At 58.9% G+C, this 13,572-nt stretch overlaps 1 protein-coding gene across 2 annotated transcripts; it reads right to left on the reverse strand.

Annotated features, from left to right (window-relative positions):
* Positions 1–371: 371 nt before the first annotated feature.
* On the reverse strand, positions 372–13,244 carry LOC100452784 (chloride channel protein ClC-Kb). Of its 2 annotated transcripts, none has more exons than XM_009234774.3 (19): positions 13,145–13,244; positions 12,055–12,183; positions 11,064–11,192; positions 9,663–9,802; positions 9,289–9,366; positions 9,127–9,205; positions 8,468–8,593; positions 8,011–8,095; positions 7,798–7,899; positions 7,106–7,190; positions 6,654–6,827; positions 6,158–6,227; positions 5,885–5,995; positions 5,278–5,491; positions 3,906–4,039; positions 2,159–2,247; positions 1,924–2,004; positions 1,174–1,260; positions 372–817 (listed from the first exon to the last, which is right to left on the reverse strand). In XM_009234774.3, the coding sequence occupies exons 1-19, from the start codon at positions 13,242–13,244 to the stop codon at positions 770–772; spliced, it is 2,061 nt and encodes a 686-aa protein (XP_009233049.3). In that variant the 3' UTR covers positions 372–769. The 2 variants fall into 2 exon arrangements, with proteins under 2 accessions (XP_009233049.3, XP_002811474.3); XM_002811428.5 differs by having other exon boundaries at positions 1,924–2,007.
* Between the last annotated feature and the right edge of the window lie 328 nt (positions 13,245–13,572).

Raw genomic sequence — 13,572 nt, forward strand, 5'->3', positions numbered from 1 at the left:
ACTGCCAATGCTCACACAGCTGGTCAACCTGCCCCCACCCAGCCAGAGAGGGCCCATGGAGGATGCCCAAGGCTCTGTGGACTCCACAAGGAGCTACACTTGGGGACCCAGCTTTATGAGCTGTGGCTCAGCCAAGCAGGAGACTAGGGCTTGAGCGACACAGGGTCCTGCTTAACCATGAGGACAAGCATCATAGACCTGGTGGGAGACCCTCTCTCCCTGGCATCTCCCTGCCAAGAAATGGAGCATGAGGAGGAGCCCAGGGGCCCGGGCCTGCAGTGCCCACGTGACCACGGGAAACTCACTCTGGGCCAGCGCAGGTAAGGAGCTCCAGTCCCAGTCCAGCAACCTTGCAGCTGAGATGAGGGATGGACAGCAGCTCTGGGAACCAGCTTTATTTTTCTCAGGAGCCTCTCACTGGGAATCAGACAACCCCAGAGGGCATCTGTGCCTGCCCTTGGTGACAGCGTACTCCAATCTCGTCATTCATTAATGTGATGGCCAGTCACTGAGCACCTGGCAGATGCTGGTTTTCTGTCATCTCACACTCAGCTCTGTCCAAGGTGGGATTTGTCTTTCAAGGCAGGAGCCATCGTCCCACCCAGGATGAGCCATCTTCTTCCGGGCTAGGTTAGAGTTGCCTGTTATGCCAAGGAATGGAACTGGGCTAGAGGGAGGGGCAGGTGGTGATGGGGGAAGAGAGGCAGGGTCTCAGCCCAACCTCAGTACCAGGGCAGCTGGGGTGCCCTGTTCATCTTGCTGGGCTGGCTCACTTTGGGGCTGGCGGATTTGTCAGGTTGGAAATTGCTTTCTTCATCTAGAACAGAGAAAGGGGGTGAGGGTTGGAGGGGGGATGTAGAGGAGGTTGTGAGGGGGGCTCCAGCATTTTTGGTTCCCCTAAGGGTGGTTTCTGGGTGAACAGTAGAGCCTGTGCCACCCCATTGCACAGATGGGATCACTGAGGCAGAGAGGGGCAGGCTGGCCACTGGCCAGAAAACAAGGTAGGGGAGCCAGGCCCAGTGGCCAATTTGGGCCAGGAAGAGGGACTCATCAGTATCCTCTGAATTCCCCCAGGTTTGGATGGGAGCATGCTGGTGGCCCCCCACCTCCCCACCTCCCTAGTCTTCTCAGGCATGAGTCCCCAGCTTTGCTCTGCCCCCGGGAGCCTGGTACCTCCACCCAGGACACAAAGCCCACAGCTCTGCCCCGCGACGTCACGAAGAGGGAGTGAAGGTTCAACAGCTCAAAGAGGTTGTGTGCCTGGATGGGGGATGTTAGGAAACACTGGAGGGTAGAAGGCGCCCAGCCCACCCTCTGGCCCACTCTGCCACGCCTCTGAGCCAGGAAGAGGGGCGGGGCCTGATGTGTGTGGGAGGCAAGAGACCCAGGCCTGCAATGTCCAGTGTGGCCACTGAGGGATGCCAGAGTCCATGCAAGCGTCTGGGCGGGGCCGCAGGTGAACAGGACCTAATATCCAGCACCCTCCAGCAGCCCAGAGGGGTCGCGGCCATCTCCAGGTCCCCTGTTGGCCTCTGCCCCTCCCTAACCCGTGTTCCAGGCTCTGTCCTGAGTGGCTAAGTCGTTTGTCCAAGATCACACAGAGAGAATGTGGTGGACCTGAAATTGAAGTGCACGTGTGCCTTGGTGCAACTCCACTGTCTTTCTCCACCCAGAGATTTACATTTGCCGCTCTCCCACTTCCCTCATCTCTCTGCATCATCTCCACAACCCTGGCAGTGAGGGGCAACAGGACAGGAGCTGCTTTGCCCAGTCTGCTGATGAGGACACAGGCCCAGCAGGAGCAGGAAGCAGCATAAGACGGGCGGGGCGGGGTTGGGAGGGGAGGCTGGAGCCCGAGCTCCTCATCAGCTCTTCCCCTACCCAGGGGCCTCATGTGTCACACTCCCCAATTCTCCCCGTTACCTCATGCAGGGAAGTCTCTGGGGACAGCTTCAGGGTCACTGGTTCTGTGGGGCAACCCGCAGCCAAGATGTCCTGGAGACACTGCTGGGGGTGGGGAAGGGTTACAGGTGCAGGGCCGGCCTCCCCAGGATGCCTCTCTCAGACCACCTCTCCCTCAGGATATCAGCTGGCCCCTCCCCTCCCATTCCTGCTGACCCACCCCCGCCCCATCCCCATGCCCCTCAGGAGTACCCACTTGGTGTCCAGGAGCCCAGGAAGGAGGCTCAGCCTGGAGGGCCTGCACCAGCTGGGCCCTTCGCACTATGCCCACCAGGATCTGGGACTCTGGCAAGTAGAGAGAGAGCCAGAGGGAGGCGCATTAGGAAGAAACAGGGACTCACATTTACTTAGCACCTACTTAGCCAAGAACTGTTCTGGTGTTCCTATGGGGCTATTGTAACTATTGTCACCCATCATAAAGGACACGAAACTTTGGTTCAGAGGCATAGAGAGGCTAATTGTCTTGCCCAAGGTCATTCAGGTGTGGTAGCTGAGGGTGGCTGAGTGAAGCTGCCAGGGAGCCAGGAGGGACCCTGGCCACCACTGAGATCCCCCACATTGCAAGGCCTCAAGACAGGAGCAAGCTAGGGACGCCAGCACGATGAAGTCTGTGTGTCAGGGCTGGGCTTTCTCCTTCGTTTCCCAAGAGGCTTCACATTTGGCGCAGCACAGTGAAGGTGTGAACCCAGGAGGACACTGTGTTCTGAGGTCCTACTGTGTGCTGGGGCCTTGGCAACTTCATTCTGGCCCTGGGGCATCAATGGCATTGTCGGTTATTTAGTTTTGAGGGCCTAGCTTGGTGTTTTTGCTTTCTGTTGAGTGGAATAAAAACCTGACACCTAGACATATAAATTTCCCCCTTCCCTTTTAAATGAACACTGAAGGCTATTTCTTGGGTGAGCAGTAGTGTCCCACAGCTTGGGCCTGTGTTGGTTGGAGCACTTTGCTATGGCTCTAAGGGTAAAAGAGGACTTAGTCTTTGTCTTTGAGGCTAATTCTTTCTTTGCTCCAGGAGGTGAAGGCTCTTGGTGGGGTCATCCGAATGCAAACATTTTCAGATATTTGGCATGTTCCACAGCGTAATGCTAACGGTCTTCCAATTAGTGGGGGAAAGAAGGGCCTAGCATTTGGAGTGAGAACGTCTGGCAATCCTATACTCTCTTGATCCCTACTTTCAAGATGATGAAAATGCAGTACCTAGCACTTAAGTGGTATACTCACAGTTCTTTAGCTCATAAATGGCTTTATCCCTCTTGGGGTGGGCATAGGGTTGACCCATATGGTTGTACAGGTTGCTCACTGCACAAGGTGCCTGCCCAAAGTGCAAGTGGAGACCAAAACCCAGCTGTGGTGTGCTTGCCAGGTGTGCAGCTTGTCTCATTTGCACAGGGGGACACATGAGCTGACAGCAGAGTTGAGTGAGCAGGGTTACCCCCCAACCCCACCTTATCTTCTGAATGCAGATACTGGACTTGTACCCACAGGAAATGACACTCTAGTTAAGGTTTCCGCAAGAAGTGAGTTCCATGCCTTTTAACAAGAGCCACCATGCTTCTGTCTTTAAAGAGATGTTTTCCTTATGGCAACAAGGATTTGGGGGAGGGGACTCATCTGGGGAATGCTTAAAGGGAGACCTGAAGGGAAGCTTCTGGAAGACCCTGGTGGTGTCCCCATGCTCCTACCCCAGCAGCTGCCCAGGGACTGCCTTAGAAGCACCCGGCCGACTCTCTTTAGACATGTCAACCACCCCAAGGGAGGGTGGCCATGATTTCCATTTTACTGATGAGGAAACTGAGGCTCAGGTGAAGTGATTTGCCCAAGGTCACACGGTTGGTTGCTAAGTCACAGAGCCTGGATGCAGATCTTGTCTATCTGACAGGTCCAAGAAGGAGGCAGAGGGCATCCCCCACACCCAGACTTCCTCCTCCCTTCCAGCTGGGCACCTGTGCTCTCCACCAGGGGATACTCGGCCACGTCTGTGGAGGTCACAACCTTGACCACCTCCTCCAGCGGCGTGTCCTTGGCCAGTGTGGTGATGCTGTGGTTCATGAAGTGCTCCACCCTCACGCGGTGGGAGCTGCAGGCGGAGGGGCTCACATCAGGTCCCAGAGTCGGGGATGTGAGACCCAGGCCAGCAGGGGGATCTGTGGGGAGCTTTGCTTGAACCAGGGACCCATGGCTCTGGAGTGTGGGCAGGACCGGAGAGGTTCCTAGAATGAGGGACTCCTAGAACCCACGGTGAGAGGAAACCTGGGGACCACGTCGCCGATGACCCAGTTCCGAATTCCCAGCCCCCTGGACCCCCATGTCCCCCAGACCAGCTCCACTTTATCCTGTTTTACCCAGCAGCCTTCCCTGGAGAATTTAATTTGAATAAAAAGTATATGCAGCTGGGCACGGTGGCTCACGCCTGTAAACCCAGCACTTTGGGAGGCTGATCCAGGTGGATTACTTGAGGCCAGGAATTCAAGACTAGCCTGGCTGACGTGGTGAAACCCCGTCTCCACTAAAATTACAAAAATAATCTGGGCATGGTGGCACACGCCCGGTCTGAGCTACTTGGGAGGCTGAGGCAGAAGAATTGCTTGAACCTGGGAGGTTGAGGCTGCAGTGACTGAGATTGTGCCACTGCACTCCAGCCTGCGAAACAGAGTGAGAGAGATTCCACCTCAAAAAAAAAAAAGTATATGCCTCCCCCAGGGAAAAAACTTGAAAGTCTGGAAACCACAGGGGTAAGCAGCCCCATTTTCCAGGTAGGCAAACGGGTTCAGAGAAAGGCAGCAGCTGGCTTGTGTTTGCAGCAGGGCCTTAGACCCAGGGACTCTCAGAGCCTCTTTGGTCTGCTTTTCTGGTGCCAGAAGCTGCTCTGGTCCTATCTGGTTGAGTGAGGACCTCAAAGCCCATTTCCATTCTCGTTCCACCTCCTGCTCCCAAAGTCCCAGTGAAGGCTGCAGAAGTGGGGAGAGGGGAGGAGACCTCCTGGATCTGGTGCTGACTCTCTGTGTCACCTGGAGCAAGACACAGCACCTCTCTGAGCCCCGGTTTCCTCAACCTGTACATGGGGCAATACTCATCCTCCTGCTGTGAAGCCCAGCTGACCCCTAGACAGACGCTGAGGCCTCAAGGTCAAGGACTTGCGCAAGGTCACCCGGGGCACTGGGGAGAGTGGAGACCAGAGCACTGCTGTGTCAGCCCCTCCCAGCCCCCATGTCCGAGGTCAGCTGCGGTGGCATTTCTTTTTGGAGGTGCCCTCCACCCCCAGCCCTACCCGGACACTATGACCCTTTCAGCCAGGCTGAGGTGGGCGCCCCTCACCCGATGTTGCGGCCGAGAATCCGTGGCAGGTATGGCAGCTTCTTGACAATGATGGTGCCGTCATAGAAGGAGGGCTGGCAGCTCTGTGCAATGGCGTTGGCTGCCAGCACCGCCATCAGCACGGGCAGTGCATGCACTATCTGGCCGGTCATCTCGAAGGCCAGCAGTGCCGTGGAGATGGTGTGGGTCACAGCCCCTGAGAAGGCTGCAGCCCCTGCAAGGGCAGAGTCAGGCAGGGCAGCTCAGGCCAGGGGCCAGCCTCATGTTAGGGCAAGGTTGCCACGACTGCGACCAGGGGCTAAGGTGTGATTTGTAAGAGGCTACAGCCTGGGCACTGTGGGAAGTGCCCAGTGCCTGGGCTTGGTGAGAGGAGAGGGATAAGAGGAGAGGGTGAGAGGCAGCGGGGCTGGGGACAGGACAGGAGTAATGAGGAAGTGATGGGCCCCGGGGAATGGTGGGGCTCAGGAGGGACAGACCCCCATCAGGGGTACGGGGCTCACTGGGGGGCTCAGTGACTGCTCTGTGCCCTGTGGAGTCACCAGCCAATTCTCCAGGTCCAGCCCAGCCCCACAACATTGCCCACCCAGCAAGGCCCTGACCCACTCACCTGCCAGAGCATACCCCCCGGGCATGATGGGATTGGTAACCCCTCCAGCCACGATGCCCTCAGGGAAGATGAAAGAGAGAGTCTCCCCAAAGAGGCGCCCGATAGCAGCTCCTGGCCACAGACTCAGGGTGAGGGGGAGCCAGGCTGTCCCAGCCCCCACAGCCCTCCATCCCTGAGGACCATCCTCAGTACAACCTGGGGAGGGTGAACCAGGAGCCATGGCCCTGCCCCAAGAACCCTGAAACTCTCAGAACCTCAGGACCCCAGACTCACCATAGATGAAGATGGGCATGAAGTACCCGGCAGGGATGGGGATGGTGGTGGCCAGAATCAGCATCCAGAACTGTGGGAGTGGGGAGCCCGGGACAGAGGTTAGAGGCTGCTGGGCAAGGCGTGGACAAGGGAGGACAGGACATGGGACAGGGGAGTGTCCTAGAGAGAAAGAGGGTGCCGGCCATGCACCCATTGCCAGAGTCCAGCATTAGGGGAGGGTCCTCACCCTGAGAAATGCCCACTGTATGCCTGGCACTGTGCCAGGTACATTCCTTTCTTCCTCCTCAGCCTTCCCAGCAACCACCCCATTTTAAAGATGAGAAGACTGAGGCCCAGAGAGGTGAAGTCACTTGTCCAGGACCATGCAGTGGGCAGGGGGCACATCAGGAAGTGTGGGTGGAAGGCCTGGGCTCCATGCCACCAGCTGCGATGAGATACCCCCCCACCACCAGAGCTGGTCCTGGCTCTGTGCACACCTGGGGGCCAGGGGGCCCACCTTCATAACCAGGAAGAAGGCAAGGGTCCCAAAGATGGTGAACCGTGGGTGGTACCATTCCCACCACAGGTGCTGGGGGTCGAGCTCCTCGGGCCAGGGTGGGCTGGAGTTCTGGGTCATCAGCGCCCAGGAGTGGTTGTCGAACAGCAAGTCCAGATGCTGCTTCATGGACAGCTGTGGCAGGGCAGGTGGGAACTGGACATGAGGAGCCCCGAGCAGCAGACCCCAGCCACCCCCGCACCTCCTGACCCCGCCTGGAATCCTCCTCCTCTGCCACTTCCCAGCAGGGGGGCCTTGGGCAGGGCTCTGACCTCCCAAAGCTGTAGTATCATCCATAAAATAATGCTGAGGCATCTCCCTTATGGGGTATTGAGGGGATTAAGTGAGATACACGCAAAGGGGGCAACAAATAGGGCTTCCCCACTCCTGCCACCCCACTCAAGGCCCCTTACCCGAGAAGCTAGGAAGCGGCCAGCGCTGGGCGGGTAGGTGATGGAGGCAAGAACCAAGGTGGCCAGGGCGGAGTACACAGGTTTGCTGTGGGGGGTGGGTGGGCTCTAGGGCTGGCCCTCCCTTTCCCACATCCCGAGGAGAGGGAAGCAGGGCCTAGCAAGGCAAGGACTGCGGAGGAAGAGCAGGAACGGGGGATGTGGACTGGGCCAGCTCCAGGGGACAGAACCTGTGGGGTGAGCCCCACACTCCTGAGTATTTTTAGGGGTAGAGGCTGATAGGAGAATTGGGGCACAGGCAGGCTGGGAGGGAGGACAGAGTGGGGCCAGGCGAGGGCAGGGCTCATGCGCCTGGGGCAGGAGGGCTTAGCCAATGCCACGGGCACACATGGTTTAAAGGGAGAGAGGGACCAACAAGGGGTTAAAGGTCAGTGAGGGGGTTGGGGTTCACTGAGGGGGTATAGACTCCGGGAGATATGGGGGTGAAATGGGGAGGTTTGAGGCCAGTAAGGTAGTCGGGCAGTGACTGTGGGGACTTGTAGGGGGCATTAGGGGCTCCACATATGGGGCATGGGCTAGGATGGGCTTTAGGGGCTCAGGTGGTGGGTAGAGCTTTCTACATAAGGTTGGGAGTACGGCCGGGGGGTGGGGTGGGAGCTCGCTGAGAGGTCCCTAGCCCTTAGCCCGGAGCCCACCTGGTGGCCAGCAGTTTGGAGCTGAACCGATTGTTCCTGATGAAGCCAAAGAAGATTCGCTGACAGAAGAGGTAAGCGCTGCTCAGGATGCCACAGAGACCGCTGGGGAGCACACAGACATGAGTCCAGAGCCTGACCCCAGTACCAGGGGCCGCAGTCCAGGCCTGGGGGGAATGCCTTTTGGACTTTCAGGGGCCCAAGGCACTCACTCACCCCAGCACCACAAAAAAGAAGATCTCAGGCAGGTCGAAGGGAACGTCCACCCGGAAACTGGTCTTGTAGAGGGAGGTGATGGTCTCTGGGGAAGAAGGGCAGTGGGGAGCCGAGATGGCACTCCCACCCCACCCAAACTCAAGTCCCAGACTAACAGCCCAGGGTGGAGGGGGTGCCAGGTCCTGACCCGACTCTGTGTCCTGGCATTCCAGGCCCCCACGACCAGGCTCCTGCCTCCCTGCCCAGCCTCATCCCTTCTACCCTCAGCGCCCCTTGCCCTTCATGCTCAACACAGGTCAGCCCCTTCCATCCTCCCAGAAGGAGGTGGGAACAAGGAAGAGGAAAAAGAGGGACAGAGAGGGAAAGGAAGAGCAAGGGGTGTACACAGGGGAGAAGGGAGGGCCCCCTTACCCCGGCCCCCAGGGAGGGCCAGGGTCAGGCAGCCCAGGGGGCTCACCCTGCTGGCTGTTGAAGACCGCCAGGAGCCGGAACATGAAGGCCCCGCAGGTGGCCGCAAAGAAGCCCCTCCAGTAATCCCAGACAGAGAAGTGGGAAGACATGACCTCGATGCTGAACAGGACACCTGGGGGCGACACTGATCTCAGGTGGGCCCCCACCCCCACCCACCTGTGGCTGTAGGGCCCCTTCCCCATGTCACCTCCTCCCTGACCCAACTGTCCTGCTTTCCTACAGCCCGGACAGGGACAGACAGGAGGGGAGGGCAGCGCATGCGCCCTGGGCGGGGAGGACCCTTCTGCCCAGAGACCCGTCCAGCCTGGAATGCGGGTGTGCGCCCTCTCACTATCGGGTGGGGACGGTCGCGATCTCCATTTTATAGAGGAGGAAGCCGGTTTCAGAGAGGCCAGCGGGCCAGGGTCACACGTGGATTTCAAACCCAAGTCTGTATAATGTTACCCTGAAGCCTCTCAGCACTGCCAATCACCTCACTCCCCACCCCCTCGGTGGGGGGCGGTGGCTGTACCCAAGGCGAGGCTGAAGTAAGAACTAGAATGAGCCCCACCCCCTCCTCCAGGCTCTCAGCTGGGCCAAGGGAGCCCAGGGTGTCAGGGGAGGAGCTTGAGGGACCCAGGGGGCAGGGCATGAGGGGGGTCTCACCGCTGAAGGGAGCGCCAAAGACTGTGGCCACGCCCACTGCCGCCGCTGCCACCAGCATTTCGTTTTGCTTGCTCTTGTTCTAGTGGGATCCGAGTCCAGGGCTCAGCGTCAGCCCCCTCCCTCCCCACTCCCATTCCTCTAAGGAAGCCCCGAGTCCCTAACCTCAGGCTCCCCTATGGTCGTGGTGCGCACACGGCCCAGGTAGGCAGCGATCATCACAGACAGGTGCACGAAAGGGCCCTGCAGAGGGAAGGGTGGGCCCAGGGCCCAGGTGAGGGCAGCAGAGACAGTCTCACCCAGAGGCAGCACGGCTTCCCCACCACACCCCCTCCTCCATCTCTCCAACCCCCAGGGCTGTCCTCAGGTAGCTTTTGTCACACTGGGGACCTGGCCTGGCTCTTCCCCTAAGACTGAGCTCCCTGAAGGCAGGCACTGGCCTGAGTCTGCTCTGACCCAGCTTTGGTGGGGTGATGGGGGAGAGCTGGGGCAGGGTTGGGTGGGCGGGACGGCTGGGGTGCCCTCATGCCTGCCCATACCACTTTGCCCAGGAACAGGGTGCTGCCGGTGGCCAGGGTGCAGGAGAGGCCCACCACCTTGGCCCCAAAGTTCTTGATATCCAGGTAGTCCTCCAAGACCACACCCGACAAGATGGTCTTCACTTCCGGGATTCCAGAACCTTGGCAGGGGTGGGAAGGGCCAGGAGGGGGACAATCTCTAGATTAAAAATCTCAACACTCTACCTGCACGGTATTTTCACACTACGATCTCACCAGATCAGCAGAACCCTCTGAAGTTAGGATTATTTTCCTTTGGGGACAAGGTCTTGCTCTGTTAGCCAGGCTGGAGTACAGTGGTAGGATCATAGCTCATGGCAGCCTCAGATGCCAGGGCTCAAGTTATCCTCCCGCATCAGCCTCCTGAATAGCTGGGACTACAGGCAGAAACCACTTCACCCGCCTTATTTTTCTAAAGAGATGGGGTCTGGCTATGTTGCCCGGGCTGCTCTAGAACTCCTGACCTCAAGCGATCCGTCCGCTTCCGCCTCCCAAAGTGCTGGGATTACAGGCATGAGCCAGTGTGCCCAGCTGGGTTAGGATTCCTTTTTTTGTTTGTTTGTTTGTTTGTTTGTTTGTTTGTTTGTTTCAGACAGAGGTCTCACTCTATCCCCCAGACTGGAGTACAGTGGTGCAAACACTGCTCAGTGCAGGATCGAATTCCCCGGTTCAAGCAATCCTCCCGCCTCAGCCTCCTGAGTAGCTCGGACCATGGGCACATGCAATCATGCCCAGCTGATTTCTTCCTATTTGTTGTAGACACAGGGTCTCCCTGTGTTGCCCAGGCTGGTCTCAAACTCTAGGCACGAGCGATCCTCCTGCCTCAGCCTCCTAAAGTGCTGGGATTACAGGCATGAGTCACCGCACCCAGCCTAGGGTAAGGTCCTTAAACTCATTTAGCAGATTTGGACTCTGAGCATCACAGGGGGAATGTGAGTTGTTCACGTTCCTCCCACCAGGCCTGGCAGAAGGCTGTGGCAGAATAGGGGAAGCCTGGATGAAATCTCAGGCCACCACTGAGTAAGCCTTGAGCTCCCCTCTGCTGGCCTGGAGCAGGAGGCAGGGCTGAGCAGCCTGGGGGAGCTGTGCCTCCTCCACCGGCCCCTCCCTGGCACTGGCCACTGGAACAGGCTTCGCAGAAGAACCTCCCACCAAGCCTCCCATCAAGTCCCCGAGGAGCCCCTGGAAAGCAGGTAGGGCCAGCAGTGACCCAAAAGTCAAGATCTGGCCTTCTTGCTGTGTCCCTTCGGGCAAGCCACATGACTCTTCTCGGCCTTTGTCTGTGAAATGAGGCTGCTGCTTTCCGACTCCCCCCATCAGAAGCCCCCTGGGATCTGAGAAGGTTTTGGCCACTGGGGACTGGCGTGGTGACCGTGGACTCACCTCCAGAGGAGGGCGTGATGCTCTGGGAGAAGCCCGAGGAGAAAGAGATGAGGGCCACAGGGTACACAGTCCAGGAGAGATACCGGAGCAGGTGGCTGTCCCCAATCTCCCCGTACAGCCACTGGTGCGCTGGGGACAGCTGCGTATCAGGGAGACACCCACAGCCTCTGCAGCCCTCAGGGGCCAGACGCTGTGGTGCCCACTTATTGACCAGGAAATGGAGTCACGAAGAGGGGAGGACCAGGCCACCCAGCGAGGGGCAGACCCCCAAGAAGAGGCAGGAGTACAACCCTGGGTCCATATCCCAGGTTTACCACTGCCTAGCTGAGTGACCTTGGGCAAGCCACTCAGCCTCTCTGAGCCTCAGTTTCCCCATCTGTCAGGTGGGCTAGTGATGGGCTCTTTCTCACAGGCTAATTGAAGACTAAAGACATTAAAGACTAAAGGGTCACTGAGAACTAAATGACACAGGTGTGAAGCACCAAACACCATAGTAGGTGCTGCTTCTGGCAGCTGAGGGTCTGCAGAGAAAGTGTCTTAGACCCTTCCTGCCCACACCACCTCTTCCAGGGAGGCCTCAGGGTGGAGGCAGGCTGCTGAGGGATGGGGTGGGGTGGGGAGGAAACTCCAAGCTTAATGTTATAGGGAAGTGCCCCCACTCTGCCCCAGGGCATGGAGGAGGGAAGGAGAAGGAACAAGGTGGCTGGAAGAAGAGGCAGAGAGCTCAGAGGAGGAAGGGCTCTTGGGAACATTCAGGCCTCTCTCCCTTGTGCAAATGAGATGACTGAGGCCCAGAGAGGGGCAGGAGCCTGCCCAGAGAGGGGCAGGAGCCTGCCCAGGATCACAGAGCAAGTCAGGAGTAAAGCCAGGACCAGATCCCCACCCAGAGCCCTCCCCCAACCTCCGCTGCACCTGGCGACATCCACCTGGCATCCCCAGAGCGAGCTCGGAATCCCATGGCCCAGAGCAGCACCTGCCATGGAGGGGTTACCTCGGACCACACTCTCAACAGCCAAGTCCATGGCATAGCTGACCAGGGCCATGAGCACCCCGACGGTCATCAGGAAGTACCAGTCCTCGCCCAGGCGGAACAGCTTCTGCTTCAGCCACCCCAGGCCACCTGGGGCAGGGCATGGGGTCACGGCACAGGGTGGGGCAGGAGGCACAGACAGTCCCATCCTTGGAGGCCTGCTGGGCTTCAGGCAGAGAGGCTAGGGCAGGGGGATGGAGCTTGGTGGTGGACTCTGGGGTAGTCCTGAGGGGGCCCTGCCTCACATAAGTGGCCGGGCAGGATTTGTGGCAGGCAACAGTGGTGACACAGTGGATGCCAGGAGTGCTGCCCCTACCAGAAAGCCTTTGACCTGCTGACCCTCCGCATCCCTGCCTGTACTGGGAGGTTCCTGGGGGACAGGGAGTGTGGAGGGGGCTGGCAGCTACAGCTTTCACCCGCATCCTCGCAGAGTCCGTAGCTTAGAGAGCACCAGGATCTAGCAGACTCCTGCGTGTCCCAGGACCTGTGGCGCCAGGTATCCTCTGGGTCCCCAGCAATGCCCCTGGCCTGCTGGCTGCCAGCCCAACCTGGGAGCTGCCCTCACTGGCTGTGGGCACCAGCCCCTAGGGCTGCACTTAGCCTCCTTCTGTGGTCCCTACTTGCTCTGCCCCGTAGCTGAGGGGACAGTCAGGTCTCAAAGTGAACAAGGCACATGGGGCTCCAAGGAAAGGTGCCAAGTGCAGGCTGCCCCAGCCCCTTGCTGTGGCCCCAAATGTCCCAGCAGCTAACCCCCATGTCCCCACATTGGCACAGGTAGGTGAGGGAGAGGCCTGGGTGAAGGATGGGCACGGTGACCATGTCTTGGGCTGTTTCTCCCGAAAGGCAGAGGGCAGATGCCCGGCCCATCTGACCCACAGACAGCTGGACAGACAGACCCCTTCCCTCCCTGTCACTCAGGAGACTTTGGGCAGTGATGTCCTGGACAAATGCCAGGAGGGTGGTTCCTGGGCAGAGAGGTGCGGTGGGAGCTGGGCAGGAATGATGTCCTGAGTAGTCCCACAGGGGGAAGGGAAGAGGACCTGGCTCTTACCTCGGATGCCTCGGCGGATGCGGGGACACGGGCCCCACAGTTCCTGCAGAGTCACAGGGTCCCCTGAGGAGCCCTCACGCAGCCCCACCAACTCCTCCATCAGGCCTCTGGGGAAGCGGATGGAGGGAGGGACCTGGGTGAGCTGCTGCACGTCCTCGCGCTGCCTCTAGGCCCTTCCAGTGCTCTCCCCACCCAAATGAAGAAGAAAGATTGTGCTTTCCTGTGTGTGTGTGTGTGTGTGTGTGTGTGAAGTTATCACACTAGGTCTATGTGTGCCCTCATCCCTGAGGTTCCGTCACTGAGGGTGTGTGCCTGTGTGTGTCATTTTGTGGGATGGGGGTGGGATTCTTAGGTGTCCCCCTGTGTCCAGCAGCAGACTGGGCACAGGCCAGAGCCAAAGCCCTGCTCAGAGCCCCTTCCCCTTCTGT

The sequence above is a fragment of the Pongo abelii genome, chromosome 1 (genome assembly GCF_028885655.2).
Source record: "Pongo abelii isolate AG06213 chromosome 1, NHGRI_mPonAbe1-v2.0_pri, whole genome shotgun sequence".
NCBI classification, from domain to species: domain Eukaryota; kingdom Metazoa; phylum Chordata; class Mammalia; order Primates; family Hominidae; genus Pongo; species Pongo abelii.